We start from the raw sequence: 15,195 nt of genomic DNA, 5'->3' as shown, positions 1-15,195 counted from the left end.
GATTTTCAGCCATCCAGACACGAATCTAATTCGGAATCATCCCGTTTTGAATCTCCGACTCAAATCGGTGCGAACCCTGTAGAATAAGCCCACTCTTCATGAGGGGCCTGCATCCCGACTAAAATTAGAAACAATAGTAGTACCTATTTACTAAACTCGAATTGAAATGTACCAAGTTCAGCTTCTAATTATAGAGACAATCTGGGTGATAAGCACAGTTGCCAATTAGATATCTTCTTCACCATCTTATATAAGCACATAGATCTACTTCAAGCACCTCAACTATCGTATATTCGTAGAGAAGCTAAGCAACTGACTTGGTCATAATTGGGAATCCTAATCTGTGACAAGTTACCAGAAGGGTGTGTACTATCTCAATCGTAATTGCATTGCAGCCAAGTTAATTGCAATGGGTTTCTAGAATATTGAAATACTACAGGATTTGTTTAACTGTCCAGTAAACACTCACAAAACAAAACATCAGAAATTACAGACCAGTTTACAACAAAGGAAACAACAACAAAGTTTTAAAATCCTATTTTATGTTGGAATTTTAGAACAGTAAAATTTCAACAACAGCGATGTTTATTTAAAGCTATTGTTCATGTATAACTAGTGATAGCAATAAATTAGTTTACATCATACTACACAGAAACAGGTACTTTTCCATCCGTATTGATAGGCTGGAAAGTTGCCCTTTGCCGTGCCTACACATAGAAAAGTAACGTAATGTATTTTATGTATGTGTTTTTTGTATGTATGTAGCTTTAAGCTTTGATTTGTACCCTGCACTTAGTCAGCTGATGAAATAAACAGCAAACTAACTGCAACGGCCTATTTTATTTTCTGAAAGATAAAAATATTATAATTTATGTTATGTCCTATATAAATTGTGTTATGAGTTATAAATGTACTTATTTTTCTGTGTAGTATGATGAAAGTGTCGTACGTTACTCGTCCGGTAAGCTGTACCGTACTCGCACGAAAATGTCTTGTTCGCACGGCTAAACACCACTTACCGGGCTAGTAACGTAATATACTATTATGATCACTTGGAAATAACTGAATGACAATGTAGTTTTGTGCAGTTGAACAAAGCCCATAGACATGTTTTATCAACGGTAAAAACAAAAACACATTATAAGCACAAACAAGAGCTTGTGGTGGAGTACAGGTGGCAGTTGGAAATCCATTTAAGCCTTGATTGTACTCGCCACACTTGTCCTCCCTAACTTGACATTTACATAACACACTGATGAGTAATGAACAAATAGACTAATTGAATAAAACCACTCCGAATAATTTTTATAAGCCCTCTTGTTTTTTTTTAACATGTCAATTCAAACATGTATTCAAACGTGTTCCAAACATGGGTTTTATTATATTTTGTTACAATTGTGTACTGAAGCGGATCTTCTAACCTACATACTTAATTTAAAGTGAAATATTGAATTGCTATGGCCAAGAGATTAATGAATGTAGCGAGAAATAAGGAAAATGAAATAAATAGATTTTTGATAGAAAATGGATTTTACAGACATATCTATTTACTGAATCAGCACTTTTTAAGTTTAGTGTTGAAGAGCAAATGATGCACCTGGTAAGGCTGTTGAATAATAACCGTTTACTATGATTCTTTCCTCGTTTAAGCTCACAAATATAGGAATCACAGCGGCTTTACGTCAGCAAAAATTTTGTATAATGTGTACTCCCAATGAAGAACGTGCATGCCTTATTTTGTTAGGTCTGCGATCAATAACTTTTCGGATTGTTGTTAGATTTGGTCAAAGAGATTCGACTATTTTTATTTTGAACGTCTATTTTGTAGAGCCAATAGATACAGAAATATTATCAAGCAACCATATTACTTTAGGAGGCTCATAACCATCCGCTGTAGCGCTGTAGCTATTTAAGATGCATTTTATGGCTAGTGTAAATATGACATCAACACATCGTTTGTGAGTCAACTATAATTGATTGTGATGCTGAAAAAGGAAGAAACACTATAAACCCTGTAGCCAATACCATAAACGAATCTATGTCAAAGGATGTTGCCGCCTCCACTTTCTTAAGGTCTTCAAAATGGGGTTTTTGCATCGAAATATGTCAAGTTTTGCCTATTAGATATAGGCTTTCTTATTAGGGAAGCGAGCTAATCTAGTGGTAGAGAGTAAGGCTTCCATTCTCAGGGTCCAGTGTTCAAACCACGCCAATTACCAATGGATCTTATCTAATGTTGCAACCCTTTAGGCCTATTCTGAAGTAATCTGCAAACTGTTCCAGACCAGAGCCTAGTGTCTTATGATTTGAAGATGGGCTTTGCTTAAGTCCTCGACGTAAAATGGTTCAGGCACAAGACAAAACTGATTCTTCTGTGGCTATAACGGTAATTAAATGAACGGGAGGTCAGTGGTATTTACAGTCCAGCTGAATCACTTGTAGAAAGTTGGTTGTCTTCTTTAAGCCACTGTTACCTGGGATACTTTAAACTCTTATTGATATTCTGATTATATGTTGTTCGTCCAGTATTAGTGATCTTGAAAACTTCACTTGCATTGTCCTCGTATAAAATCGTATGATTTCCTTACCGTAAATTAGTTGTTACGTTTCTATGTCTTACACATTTTGTATTTGTAATACATTGATTGCGGGCAAATAAACCTGATAACACAATCTCCAAGTACCGGTACTAAATTACACCCTCAACAATGCTATTTTAAAACATCATAAATAAACATATAAAAAGTCGTCCTGGTGACATGTTGCATGGGAAAATCTATATTTATATCACTTAATTGTTAAATCAGCTGTCAAGTCCAGTGCCGTGCCATGCTGTGATCTCTGTCAAGCCGCGTATATCACGCCACCATTTTGTGATGTGACAACAATCAATTATGTCAAGCCAGTTCCAATCAGGACTCAACCTCGGGTCGACCTCAATATATGTCAAAACAAATATATCACAGTTCTAGGTTCATTCTTGTATATAAGTTTTTGTGAACATATTGAATTTGTTGTTCAAAGGTTTATTGCGGACATTTTCCAACACGAATGTAAAAAACAATACACAACGTTCGTGGTGGAAAATGTCCGCAATAAACCTTTGAACAACATTAACTCACCATCACCAAAAATGAACTACAAACAAAGGATATTGAATTTAAACAAAACAACCCCACCATAAAACCAAATTTTGTAACTTATTAAAGCATTTCCACCTCCTAATAGCGATTTGATAAACACTTTAAGTTAAATCATGAGGTTAAAATTATTTAACCTCATTTTGACTTCAAGTATTAAGCTGTTAATCCAGACATTGCTGATTCGTGACCGGCTTCTAGCAACTCTGTATTGTCAACTGGCTTGACTACGGTAAAGGCACTTCACGGTCTTTATATCACACAGTAGACCTGTGGGGAAGCGAGTTGGTTTAGTGGTAGAGGTCGGAGTTTCGGAGCACGAGGTCCCAGGTTCAAATCCTGCCAATCACCAATGGATTTTATCCACGTGATAATGCCGCAACCCTCTAGGACTAGCCTGAAGCAACGTATAAAACAGTTCCGGGATTGAATCTAGCGTCATCGAATGGAAAGTTGGAACAATAATTGAGACTTATGGTGACGCGTATGTCTCTGTGGGTGGTATCTTTCTCACAGAAGAATGACAATAAGAAAACTCTAAGTGAAAACATTATTGTAGTTTAGCTATTCAGGAATTATTTTTCTTTTGAAATAATCCTCAAACTATTATAAATTGTTCTACCCGTAGACTATTATAAGAGTAGAAAATCTGTATTCACTTTAAGTATATTGGTCTTCTTTCAAGAATATACTTTCACAAAGAAACAATGAAAAAGAAAAGATGGGCTAAAAACAAGAGAGAAAAATGAAACACATGCGGCCCTTTGGTCTTTTCTTATTCATTGATTTAACTCACAAGGCAAGAATTTATTTATGTTTGCTATCTTACCTTATCAGTCAATAAATGTTAAGTAATGTTATACTTTAGTAGTAGTCTTAAATGAATTAGTAGTAATGTATATTAAATAGATGTGATGAAATTATATTTTTCACTTTTTGATAGGAAAGGTATAATACCCTTGCAGAATATATAATTAAGATAACAAATATACAAACAATATTTACACAGAAATGATCTATTTATGCTTCAAAGTATAAAGGTATTAATATATACCAAATTGTTAAAACAATTCCGAATTACATGTACAGATAAAGGCAACACTTTCAATGTATTTTATATATAAGAAATATTTAAAGAAACTTATTATTATAAATTAGCTGTTTAAGTATTTGCTAAGTAATAAAATTACGTCTAAAGTAAAAACACAACAAATTTCAGGAAATAGATTAACTGTTTTGAATAGATTTAGGAAAATACTGGCAGAAGATGTAAAACTACAAATAGTGAAGTCTTTGGTAATGCCTGCCATTAATTATGCTTCGCCTGCCTTTGGTTTCAGTCTGTCAATTGAACAAACTAATTTGATAAATCGTTTACAAAACAATGCTAATGCATTGTTGTATATGATTTGAGAAAATTTGACCACATATCTTCCTTCAGAAAGCAAAGTGGGATGTTGCCTGTGCAGACGGAATGTTTGTTAGAGACTGTGGCTATTGTTCATAGGGTCACCAACACTAGCAGACCGACTTATCTGAAAGATAAGTTAAAAATTAGGAGAGATGTGAGAGATAGGAGTACAAGACAGGATGGCCTGCTGCACTTGCCTCGCGTCCAGTTAGAATATGGTAAAAAGGGATTTTCCTTTTTTGCTCCTCAGAAGTACAATCAACTGCCAGAAAATGTAAAAAAAAACCTTAGTTATAAAGCTTTTCGACTGAACTCCAAAAAATGTCTTTTGTAAATATAAGTTCAGGTATTGTTAGTTAATAAGTCCTTTATTGTTATTGGGGTAATATTTCTTTTGTATGTATTGACTTGAGTAGTTTTGAAAAACAGTATTGTTACTGAAAACCGCTTTAAATAAAAGACGTTTTATTATTATTACTAGTGTCCCTGTTGCTCGAATTCGAGCAATTGCTAAATCCTACAGGCGTTATTTTAAAACGAATATCAACCTAGTCAGCAAATATTTGTAGCAAACTGTTAAATTAATTAACAAACTTATTGACTGTTTACAATTAACATATGCTATTCTTCTCACTTTTGATTTCTGACAACAGCTGCAGTTTCATCACAATTTTTGTTTTCAATGTTAACCTTATGGAGAAATATGAAACTTTAAAGGGCTCCAGGGCCTCACTCTCTCATTATTTCCCTAAAAAGAAAGTTTCCTGCACAACTTCACGTTACGCTCTTTCCAATGACACCAAAAACAGGCCAATCGGTTCAGTAGTTTCGGAGGAGTAATTGTCACAAAAAATCTGCTTGCGTATTAAATAAGTACTAGTGGTCGTCCTGTGGTCGAAACTCGACCAAAATACTGACAATGACCTCTGAACTGGTAAATGCACGACTGCAACAAACACAAGTATATTGTTGAGAAGAGTGAATTTGCGATGAGTCAGAACAATGGGAAAACAATGATATATTGGGCTGCAAATGGACGCAGTGATGTGGGAAGCATTACTGTCACACGAATATGTTTTCGATAAAACATGACCTTCGAAATTAAGGTATTGTGTGAACATTTCAAAAAAGTATTGCTACAACAGGTCGATGTGGATGAATGAATTGTAGAGAATGAAATTAAATGGAGATTATAAGAGGAGAAAAAAATGAACACACTTTTGGGATAGGAGAACAAGCACTCTGTTTTATTTACTTTTTTATACACAACATGTGTTAGCAATAGAGAATAATTTAATTTGATTAAGAACACATGTTAGTTGCAAGGAAAAAAGATGTACATTAAATAAAACATAGAGTGTTAAATAATATGAATGGTTAAAGTTTACTGAACATACCGGGGGCCTTGAATCCCCAGTGGATTCAACAAAAACAGTTCACGAATCCACAGTTGGCAGGGGAAACACTTTGTGGGCAGATCTTCTGAGGTTGCCACTTGATGTTTTTAAGTCTATCACTCGCACAACCCCATCAGCCTCTGGATGAACTGCTGTAATTCGAGCGAGAGGCCACGAGAGAGGTGGTGAGTCCATATGTACCAAAACAAGGTCACCCACTTCAAGATTTTTTGATTTCCGAGTCCACTTGGTACGTTGTTGCAAGTTGTTTAAGTATTCTAGGTGCCATCTATGCCATATGCGTTGATGAAATGCTTGAACTAGCTGCCATTGCTTGAGACGGTTTTCAGGAACTGTCAGGAGATTAGGTTCAGGTACTGCTGTGAGGGGTGCACCAATCAGGAAGTGTCTGGGAGTCAGCGCTGCGAGATCCGAAGGATCATTTGAAAGAGGTGTCAGTGGTCGGGAATTGAGCATTGCTTCGATTTGGGTCAACAATGTGATGAATTCAATGAGTGTTAAGACTGAGTTTCCCATTACTCGACGGAGATGATGTTTCACATTCTTTACAGACGATTCCCACAATCCTCCTTGATGCGGAGCGGCTGGTGGATTAAAATGAAAATTGATGCCTTTAAGTGAAGAGAATCGTTGAATCTTCCGTTTGGAGTCTTGACAATAAAGAGATTTTTCAACAATCTTGCGTAGGGTAGAGTCAGCACCAATGAAGTTGGACCCACAATCCGAGTAAATGTCGGAAGAATGTCCTCTACGAGATACAAATCGAGTCATTGCAGCAATGAAAGATTCAGTCGTTAGGTCTGTTACTACTTCCAAATGTACAGCTTTCGTGACGAGGCAGATGAAAGTACAAAAGTATGACTTTATGTGTCTCACTGCCTTGAGGTTGAAGATTTTAACAGTAAAAGGCCCTGCATAATCTATGCCGGTGTGGAGGAAAGGTCGAGCAGGAGTTACACGAGACTGAGGGAGATCAGCCATGAGAGGACACACATTTCTAGGTTTGACTTTGAAACATCTGACACATTTATGGATACGAGAGCGTATGGCACAACGGGCAGACAGTATCCAAACATGTTTGTAAAGTAATGCTTGAGTAAGCTGAGGGCCTGAATGAAGATTGTAGATATGGTAGTGGTCAATGAGGAGATTTACCACATGATGCTTTTTTGGCAGAATAATGGGATGTCGAGCATCTTCAGGAAGTGATGTCTGAGAAAGACGTCCTCCAACACGCAATAATCCAAATGAGTCAATGAAAGGTGAAAGACGTTGTAAACGAGTGGAGCAAAATGATTTCCGTTTGAGGCAGTTGATTTCTTCTGTGAATACTTCTTTTTGTACAAGTTTAAAAATCTGATATTTTGTGTCTTTCAGTTCCTGTGTTGAGATGAAACCTTGGCGTTTTTCAGAACCTTTACAGTTGTGTATGAAACGAAGGACGTAAGCAAAAATCCTAAGAAGTCGTTCCCATGAAGAATATTTAATGAGAAGATTGGTCAGCGTAGACTCAGTGGTAGTTGACACAAGTACAGTTAGAGGAGTGTGTTTTACTTCATCTAATGTTGAGATATCTGTAGGTGAAAAAGTTACATCAGGCCAGTTTGAAGGGGGAAGAGAAAGCCAAGAAGGCCCTGACCACCAAAGGGGGTGAGACACAAGCTCAGTGGCTAGAATACCTCTTGAAGCACAATCAGCAGGGTTTTCCTTGCTAGGGATGTAACGCCAACAGTGATAGGGGACAAGTTCTTGTGTTTGGGCGACTCTGTTAGCCACGAATGTTTTCAGCCTGTAAGATGGAGTTTGAAGCCATGTCAAGGTTACTGAAGAATCACACCACAAATAACATTGGTTGAGTGAAATTAAGGGTTTGAATGAAGAACAACAGAAGTTTACGAGTTGAGCTAATAAGTGGGCAGCGCAGAGTTCTAATCGTGGAAGAGTCACCTTCTTGAGAGGGGCGACTCTAGTTTTAGATAAAACCATACGTGTAGTCACTTCTCCGTTGGGTTGGGAACATCGTACATAGACAACAGCTGAAAACCCACGTTCAGAGGCGTCTGAGAAGCCGTGAAGTTCAACACTAGAATTTGGAGAGATTTTCAATGCTCTAGGGATCTGAATGTCTGCAAGTGCTGGTATCGCTGAGATAAAGTTACTCCAAATTGCACTAAGTTCTGGAGTGAGAGGTTCATCCCATTGTAGACCGGTCGTCCAGAGAAATTGAATAAAACATTTCGCTGTCATAGTACATGGGCTAAGAAATCCACAAGGATCGTATATTTTAGCGACTAGACTGAGAACGTGACGTTTAGTTAGTGTTTTTGGCGGTAGGTTGAGATGAAATGAAAAATTGTCCGAGTCTGGAGACCAGTGTAGGCCAAGAATTGAGAAATGGGGATCAGGTGTATTTTCAAGAAAGACTGGAGAGTCTTTATGAGTGTCTGGAAGAGACTGAAGAAGCTCGGGAGAATTTGAAGTCCATTTTCGAAGTTCAAAGTGTCCACGGTTGAGTATTTGAATGAGTTGATTTTGAAGGTTCTTTGCTTCATCTACCGTGTCTGCTCCAGTTACAATGTCGTCTACGTAAGTCTGAGTGCGCAAGACATTTGCTGCTTCAGGGAAGTCTTTACCTTCGTCTTCAGCTAACTGGTGGAGGGTACGAATCGCTAAGTAGGGTGAGCTATTTACTCCAAAAGTCACTCGAGTGAGTTTGTATGTGGATATATCTTCAGAGGGATTGTCACGCCACAAGACGAGTTGGAACAGTTGATCGGAAGGTTTGATTAAGATTTGAAGATACATTTGGCGAATATCGCAAGTGAAAACGATATTGTGTATTCTGAAATGTAGCAATATATCACAAATGTTGGTCTGTAATTTAGGGCCGGTCATGAGAGAATCATTGAGGGAAATTCCAGAGCTGGTTTTGCAGCTTGCATCATAAACGATTCGGAGTTTAGTTGAGGTACTGGATGGTTTCACAACTGCATGGTGTGGCAAGAAATAGTGAGGAGAGTTGATATCTAGATGAGGTAGTTTTACCATATGACCTTGAGAGATGTGTTCATTTATATTGTCAGAGTAAGATTTATACAAATCAGGAGAGAGTGTAAAACGTCGTTCAAGTGAGTGAAAACGTCGTTCTGCGATGAGTTTGGAAGATCCTAAAGGTGGATGATTTTCTTTAAATGGTAGCTGAACTAAGTAACGGCCATTTTCGTCCCTAGAGTGGGTAGCTTTAAACAGATCTTCACACTGTTGCTCTTCAACCGATATCTTTGAGGGTACAGATAATTCCTCTAATTTCCAAAATTTCTGTAGAGAGTTATGCAATTCGTTGTCAACCGTTGAGAGCAGAGAGATGGATGGAGTGTTGGCAGGCTGGGAATCGGTTGAACAAGGTGCATTCCCCATAACAACAAAGCCAAAGTGAGTTCCCATCATGTTAGGCATGTTAGGGCCGAGAGAATAGTTTTCATTCGTTAAAAGAAGAGGGAAGAGAGAAGCTCCGATCAGCATGTCAATGGGCCCTGATAAGTGGAAGCTGGGATCAGCAAGGGGGTAAGGTTTTACTTTCAATAGAACTCTTTGTGATATTTGAGATCTAGGGAGATTGACAGATATTTTATCAAGTATGTGCACTTCATGGTTGGATGCAACTAATTTTCCTGCCAGTGTGTTAACAGTGAGGTTCACAATACCCTTTGTGAGAGTTGGAGATTGAGAAAGACCAACTACTTGTAAGTTGGATTTGAAACGAGGTGCATTCAGTAGTTGAGCAGCTTTTTCACTAATAAAATCACACATGCTGCCACTATCAATCAATGCTCTGAACACATGAGAAACGTTATTTTGAGCAGTAACTTTAACCAGTGTTGTGCCTAAAATTACAGTTTTAGGGATTTGATTAGCAGGACTGGCTTCCTGTGAGCAAAGAGATACGGTAGGTTTTTCATTCGAAACATGAGTGGTTGATGGTTGTGATGATGTAGAACCTTGAGATGTCTTGTCATGTTCAAAATGAAGTAAGGTGTGATGACGTTTGTGGCATTTGAAGCAAGATGCTTTAGACTTACATGTTTTAACATCATGTTTTCCGAGGCAAGAGACACATCTGTTGTTGTCCTTTACGGTTTTAAAACGTTCATTTGAAGAAAGAGAGAGAAAGCTAGGACAAGCATAAACCTTGTGGCCAGTTGATGAGCAGACAAAGCAGGGAAATGAGAAAGGATTTTTTGAGTTGTCTTGATTTGATGGAGTTGGAGTAGAGACCATTGTAACTTTCTGAGCTTGAATGAAAGAGGGCTTGGATGTGAAAAATTTGGGTTTAAAATTTGAATTGTGGTTGTTCGTACTTTGAGCAAACTTGGTATGTAACACAGCGTCTTCCATTTGGTTACACTCTTGATTAAGAAACTTGACTATTTCGACTACTTCTGGTAGAGAATGTGTTTCGCATTTTATATTAATTCTAAAAGCCTCTAGTTGTTTTAGAAGGTCATTGTCTAGTTTTCGTAAGAGTATGGTGGACAACAGAGGGTTAGAGTTAGAAGTAATGTCACAGTCAAGAGCTTTAAGTGCTTCTGTGTGTTCATAAAACAAGTTGAGGAACGTTCTGAGACATTTGTTTGAGGTAGAGGAAATGTCCGGTAGGTCGATCAGTTTGTTGAGGTGAAGTGTAGTTAACCTTCGGGTGTTGTGGTATCTGTCTCTGAGGAGCTGATAGGCAATTGAGTAATTGGCTGAAGTGATACTGAAAGCTTTTACGAGATTTAGTGGTTCATTTTTGAGCACGCTGAGAAGATATTGAAATTTAGTGACGTTTGAAATGCTTTCATTCAGATGGATGCTAGTGTCAAATAAGTTGATGAAACTTACCCACTGTAGAGGAGAACCATCAAACGTGATGAGGTCTAGTTTTGGGAGTCTTACGTGAGCAGATGATGAAGCTGAGATGTCACTAATTCTTGTTGAATCTTTACTTTCTTCTGGAACATCTTGCGGCTGCTGTTGGAGAAGGGCTTCAATCCGAGACTTGGCTTCGACGAATAGCAGTCGCAGTTTGTCTTCAGTGTCACTTACTGCATCCAAATCTAATTCTTCTGATATATGTTCCAAGGCTCTTTCCAGGTAATTTTCATAGGCTTCATGTTTCTTTTCTAACTGGTTCGAGAAGTTGTTTAAAGTTCTGATTTGTATCACTGACAAGATTGAGGGGGAAAGTGTTTCAAGCTCTTGTACAGATTTGAGAATCTTTTCAAAAGAATTTTGTATGAGAAGGGTTGATTTGTTGAAGTTTGAGAGTGAAATTGATCTGGTAGCCATATTGGACAAAACAGATGGAGTGAAACTTTACTAAGAATTAGATAGAGTTTGTGACACTATGAGAGTGGGGAGAAACATAAAGAGATTGAATGATAAAATAAAGATATTTCGATAGCTTGAAAGTGTTCTGAAAATTGAATCCAAAGACTGAAATTCAAAATCCGGCTCGAAGGACCAATGAATGAATTGTAGAGAATGAAATTAAATGGAGATTATAAGAGGAGAAATAATGAACACACTTTTGGGATAGGAGAACAAGCACTCTGTTTTATTTACTTTTTTATACACAACATGTGTTAGCAATAGAGAATAATTTAATTTGATTAAGAACACATGTTAGTTGCAAGGAAAAAAGATGTACATTAAATAAAACATAGAGTGTTAAATAATATGAATGGTTAAAGTTTACTGAACAGTGGATGGGATTTTATGGTAAATTATTGAAAGATCTTATCATTAGGTGTCTCTTTTAGTTACTTAAAGTTAAATGTTGCGTTTATTAAATACAAACATCAACATATCACATATCAACATATCAACATATCATACAAACTCAAATCACGAAACCACTCAAATCCCTTTACAACCACCTCATTGTAGCCTTCGAAACATAATCTTAATCAAACCATAATACAACTATAAGTAATTGCAGACTCTTACTTCATAAACTTATCATAAAACTAGAAACTGAAGAGATCCATAAATACTAACACTATCTATACTCACGCACAATATTTTTAATCTTGTGCTACCAGGCATCACAATCCTGAGCCCATCTTCGGGTTGAATATTGTTAATGGTAAGAGTTTTTTTTTTAATATTTTTATATACTGTCTTGGTAAACCAAATCAGCTTTAGGCAGACAGGTTTTTGACTGTGGTGACCGGCGCCAATTCTTCTTGAGCTCCTGCTCCTTGACGGAGCATATACTCATTGCAGCTGTCCCAAAAGGAGTAGACCCTGAAAACTTTCGCGCCGAAATGGTTAGATCTAATTCCAGGAAATCCATTGTCTCAGAGCAGACGTTGAAATGTGATGCTGAAACTAAAATACGTAGTAAGCCACAAAGTGAATGATAACCCTTTGAGAGCTCTACATAGGTGGTTAAGTCTAATTCCTTAGTTAAGATAAAACGGTACTTGAAAAAGGGTGCTAGATTTGGCTTTGTACACAAGATCGATGTTTGTGTAGATTATTCTAGTGTACTTATTCGAATTTGTACACATTTATTGTAATTACACTTGGCTACGTGTATTTCAAATTACATCTTGGTAAATAGTGTGTCTCATTGATGATAACAGTAAACTTAAATATTTTGTTGGGTAATGTTTAACTATTGTTAAGTGAACAGCCTATCACCTTCGTGAAAAAAAAGTTTTTGGAGTTAATGCCAACATAATTGACTAACGGTTGTTTTAAAATATTTTAATATCCCCCCTTCTTCCATTATGAAAATTAAACAGTCGTTTTTCGTTAGAGCTAAGATTACTTTACTATTGTATTTAATTTTGAAAACGTTTAATACTTATTACTTCCATAAACCCAAGATTATTTTTTAAATATATGTACGAAAAAGTTATAAAAAATCTACTTAAAATAAAGTGACAATTTGCATTACTTACAATACGCAAACTAATAACGTTATGCAATAATTGAAAATGTATTGTATTCCAAATTTGGTTTGCAACTGTGTTGTTGCAATTATTTGATTTAATCCTCATCAAATTAACCAAGTAAACCCAGTTAAAAATCAACCCTCAGACGTAATTATTTGATCATTATTTATAGCTCTCTTTTTATTCAACTTAACTTAAACCAGGTTTGAACCTGTCACTTACAAATTCTACTATCATACAAAGGCAAAATAATTTGCGCAAAGAGATAGTTATTGACTATTTATAGCAAGGATTAAATAATAAGGAAAATGTCTTTCAATATTATGAAATTATGTAATATTAAACGAGAGAGCTAATATTATATCTTCACCGGAAAATATCGTTTTGCTGAAGCTTTTTATTTGTTGGGCACTAGTAATTGCAAAAAATATATTAAACCCAATTTTCCAAACATTCAGCCAGAAGGTTATGCAGAATATGGTGGATTGGCAATTACCGTATTTTATTATATCAGAAATATTCATTGAAGTACCTAAAATGTTTGTTTTCATACCAATGGAATTTACTACCTCAAATTACAGAATACAACTTTTCAAATTACAAACTTTTCAAATTACAAAATACAAATTACTACCTCCTATTTTATGAAATGGCTTCGTCCTTTTTTCTGGTCAAAACATTCTTAATATAACTGAGTTTTCGTTGGTTTGCCTCGTAATAAAAATTTATTCGCTGCTGATGGTATTAAAAGGTCATAGTACCAATACAGTTATATATGTATAAATCAAACTAATACATAACACTAGAATGATGGCAGGGACACTAAAAACTCGTCCATAACATATTATGACACACAAACTTTATCAGAACGAATAACAGCTCTATATTGCCTATATTACACCAGTACTAATCCGATCGTATCCTTGGCAATTATGATGTCAAAAATTTGTCTTGGAATGTATATAAAGGTATTTTGATCCAATCATCAATAAGATAAAACCATTCAATGGCATATTTAAAGAATTTTTTTATCTTAAATTACGAAATTCAACGACAAGCATTTGAGTTTGCAGTACAGTTCGCAGCTGTTTCTATTTCAGTTCTTTTGTTTAAACGAAAGTGGTCTTTTCACCTAGAAATATAGGAAAAGAAATATAACATTAACTTATAAAATTTCAATTGAAATGTAACGTTGTAATATAAAGGTTGACTTCTTTTGACATGAATTATTTTATTGAAAATGTTAAAAAGGACATACGTCACACACTTGTTTTGCAAAACATAATCGAGAATATTCTAAGAATTTAAGTTATGTATTTAAAATCCACTTCTTTATTGCTTTATTTGAAATTAAATAATTATCACATATTTGAGAAGAATTATGGAAAAAATTATTTAATCTTGAATGGATGATTCAAAAGCTTTGTTGCTTTGAAGCTGAGTTTCTGGAATATCCATAAACAAAGTACTTTTGAAGTTTTTTTTTTTTTTTTTTTTTGATGACTCGAATGATACCAAGTATTGAGTATTCTAATTGCTTCTAATGAAATTAAAATTCCACGAAAAATTTTTATGATTTAGGTAGTATTTAGTTTTGCATTATTATTCATTTATACCATATCTATTCGTTTTACCTACAATTATTTTACTTCATTTAAAGTTATACTTTTTAAATTATTCATTATTTTGCCTCCTGAACTGTTATTCAAAGTATTATCTAGGTTACGAACCTTATACAGTCAAACAGTTCTGAATCCATAACATTAAACATTAAAAATTCAACATTAAAAACACATAACACTAACACATAATATGTGTTACTAACACATGTTACTAACACATAATAACACTAACACATTATGTGTTAGTGTTATGTGTTTTAATGTTTAAAAAAATTTTGACGAATCTGCAAGATGAATTAATAAGTATCCATGGACCTGAAGGGGCTTTAAAGCTCTGAAATACGCATCGTCCTTTAGTGACTGGATTCAGAACTGTTTGACTGTATAAGGTGCGTTACCTAGATAATATTTTTAAATTAACTAATTATGTTATTCTTAGGTTGTCGGTTACTCATCACTAAAATAAATTAATCACAATTTACTAAAAAATGTCGAGGTATATTTCAAGTGTACATCAAAACTCATCTTCAGCCTCTAGTAACAACATATCAAGTAAATAAACTATGATTTATAATGTTTGTTTATAAATTAATTAACATATGTTTGAATTATTTTAAAATTAAGTTAGAAGGAAAAAGATTTTATATGTATATATTATGT

At 35.5% G+C, this 15,195-nt stretch overlaps 2 protein-coding genes across 2 annotated transcripts in view; one reads left to right on the top strand and one right to left on the bottom strand.

The window, feature by feature from the left end:
* The window catches only part of LOC129001941 (protein dimmed-like), a 196,146-nt gene that overhangs the window by 94,221 nt on the left and 86,730 nt on the right, over positions 1 to 15,195 (top strand). The window lies entirely within an intron of this gene.
* LOC129003757 (uncharacterized) lies at positions 5,988 to 11,297 on the bottom strand. Its single transcript, XM_054432052.1, has 2 exons — positions 10,851 to 11,297; positions 5,988 to 8,618 (listed from the first exon to the last, which is right to left on the bottom strand). The coding sequence occupies exons 1-2, from the start codon at positions 11,295 to 11,297 to the stop codon at positions 5,988 to 5,990; spliced, it is 3,078 nt and encodes a 1,025-aa protein (XP_054288027.1).

This window comes from Macrosteles quadrilineatus, unplaced genomic scaffold (genome assembly GCF_028750875.1).
Source record: "Macrosteles quadrilineatus isolate MER2022 unplaced genomic scaffold, UCM_ALF_1.0 Scaffold_9__3_contigs__length_116548681, whole genome shotgun sequence".
NCBI lineage: Eukaryota > Metazoa > Arthropoda > Insecta > Hemiptera > Cicadellidae > Macrosteles > Macrosteles quadrilineatus.
Note: the sequence above shows the minus strand (reverse complement) of the source record. Positions and strands in the feature narration are given on the sequence as shown.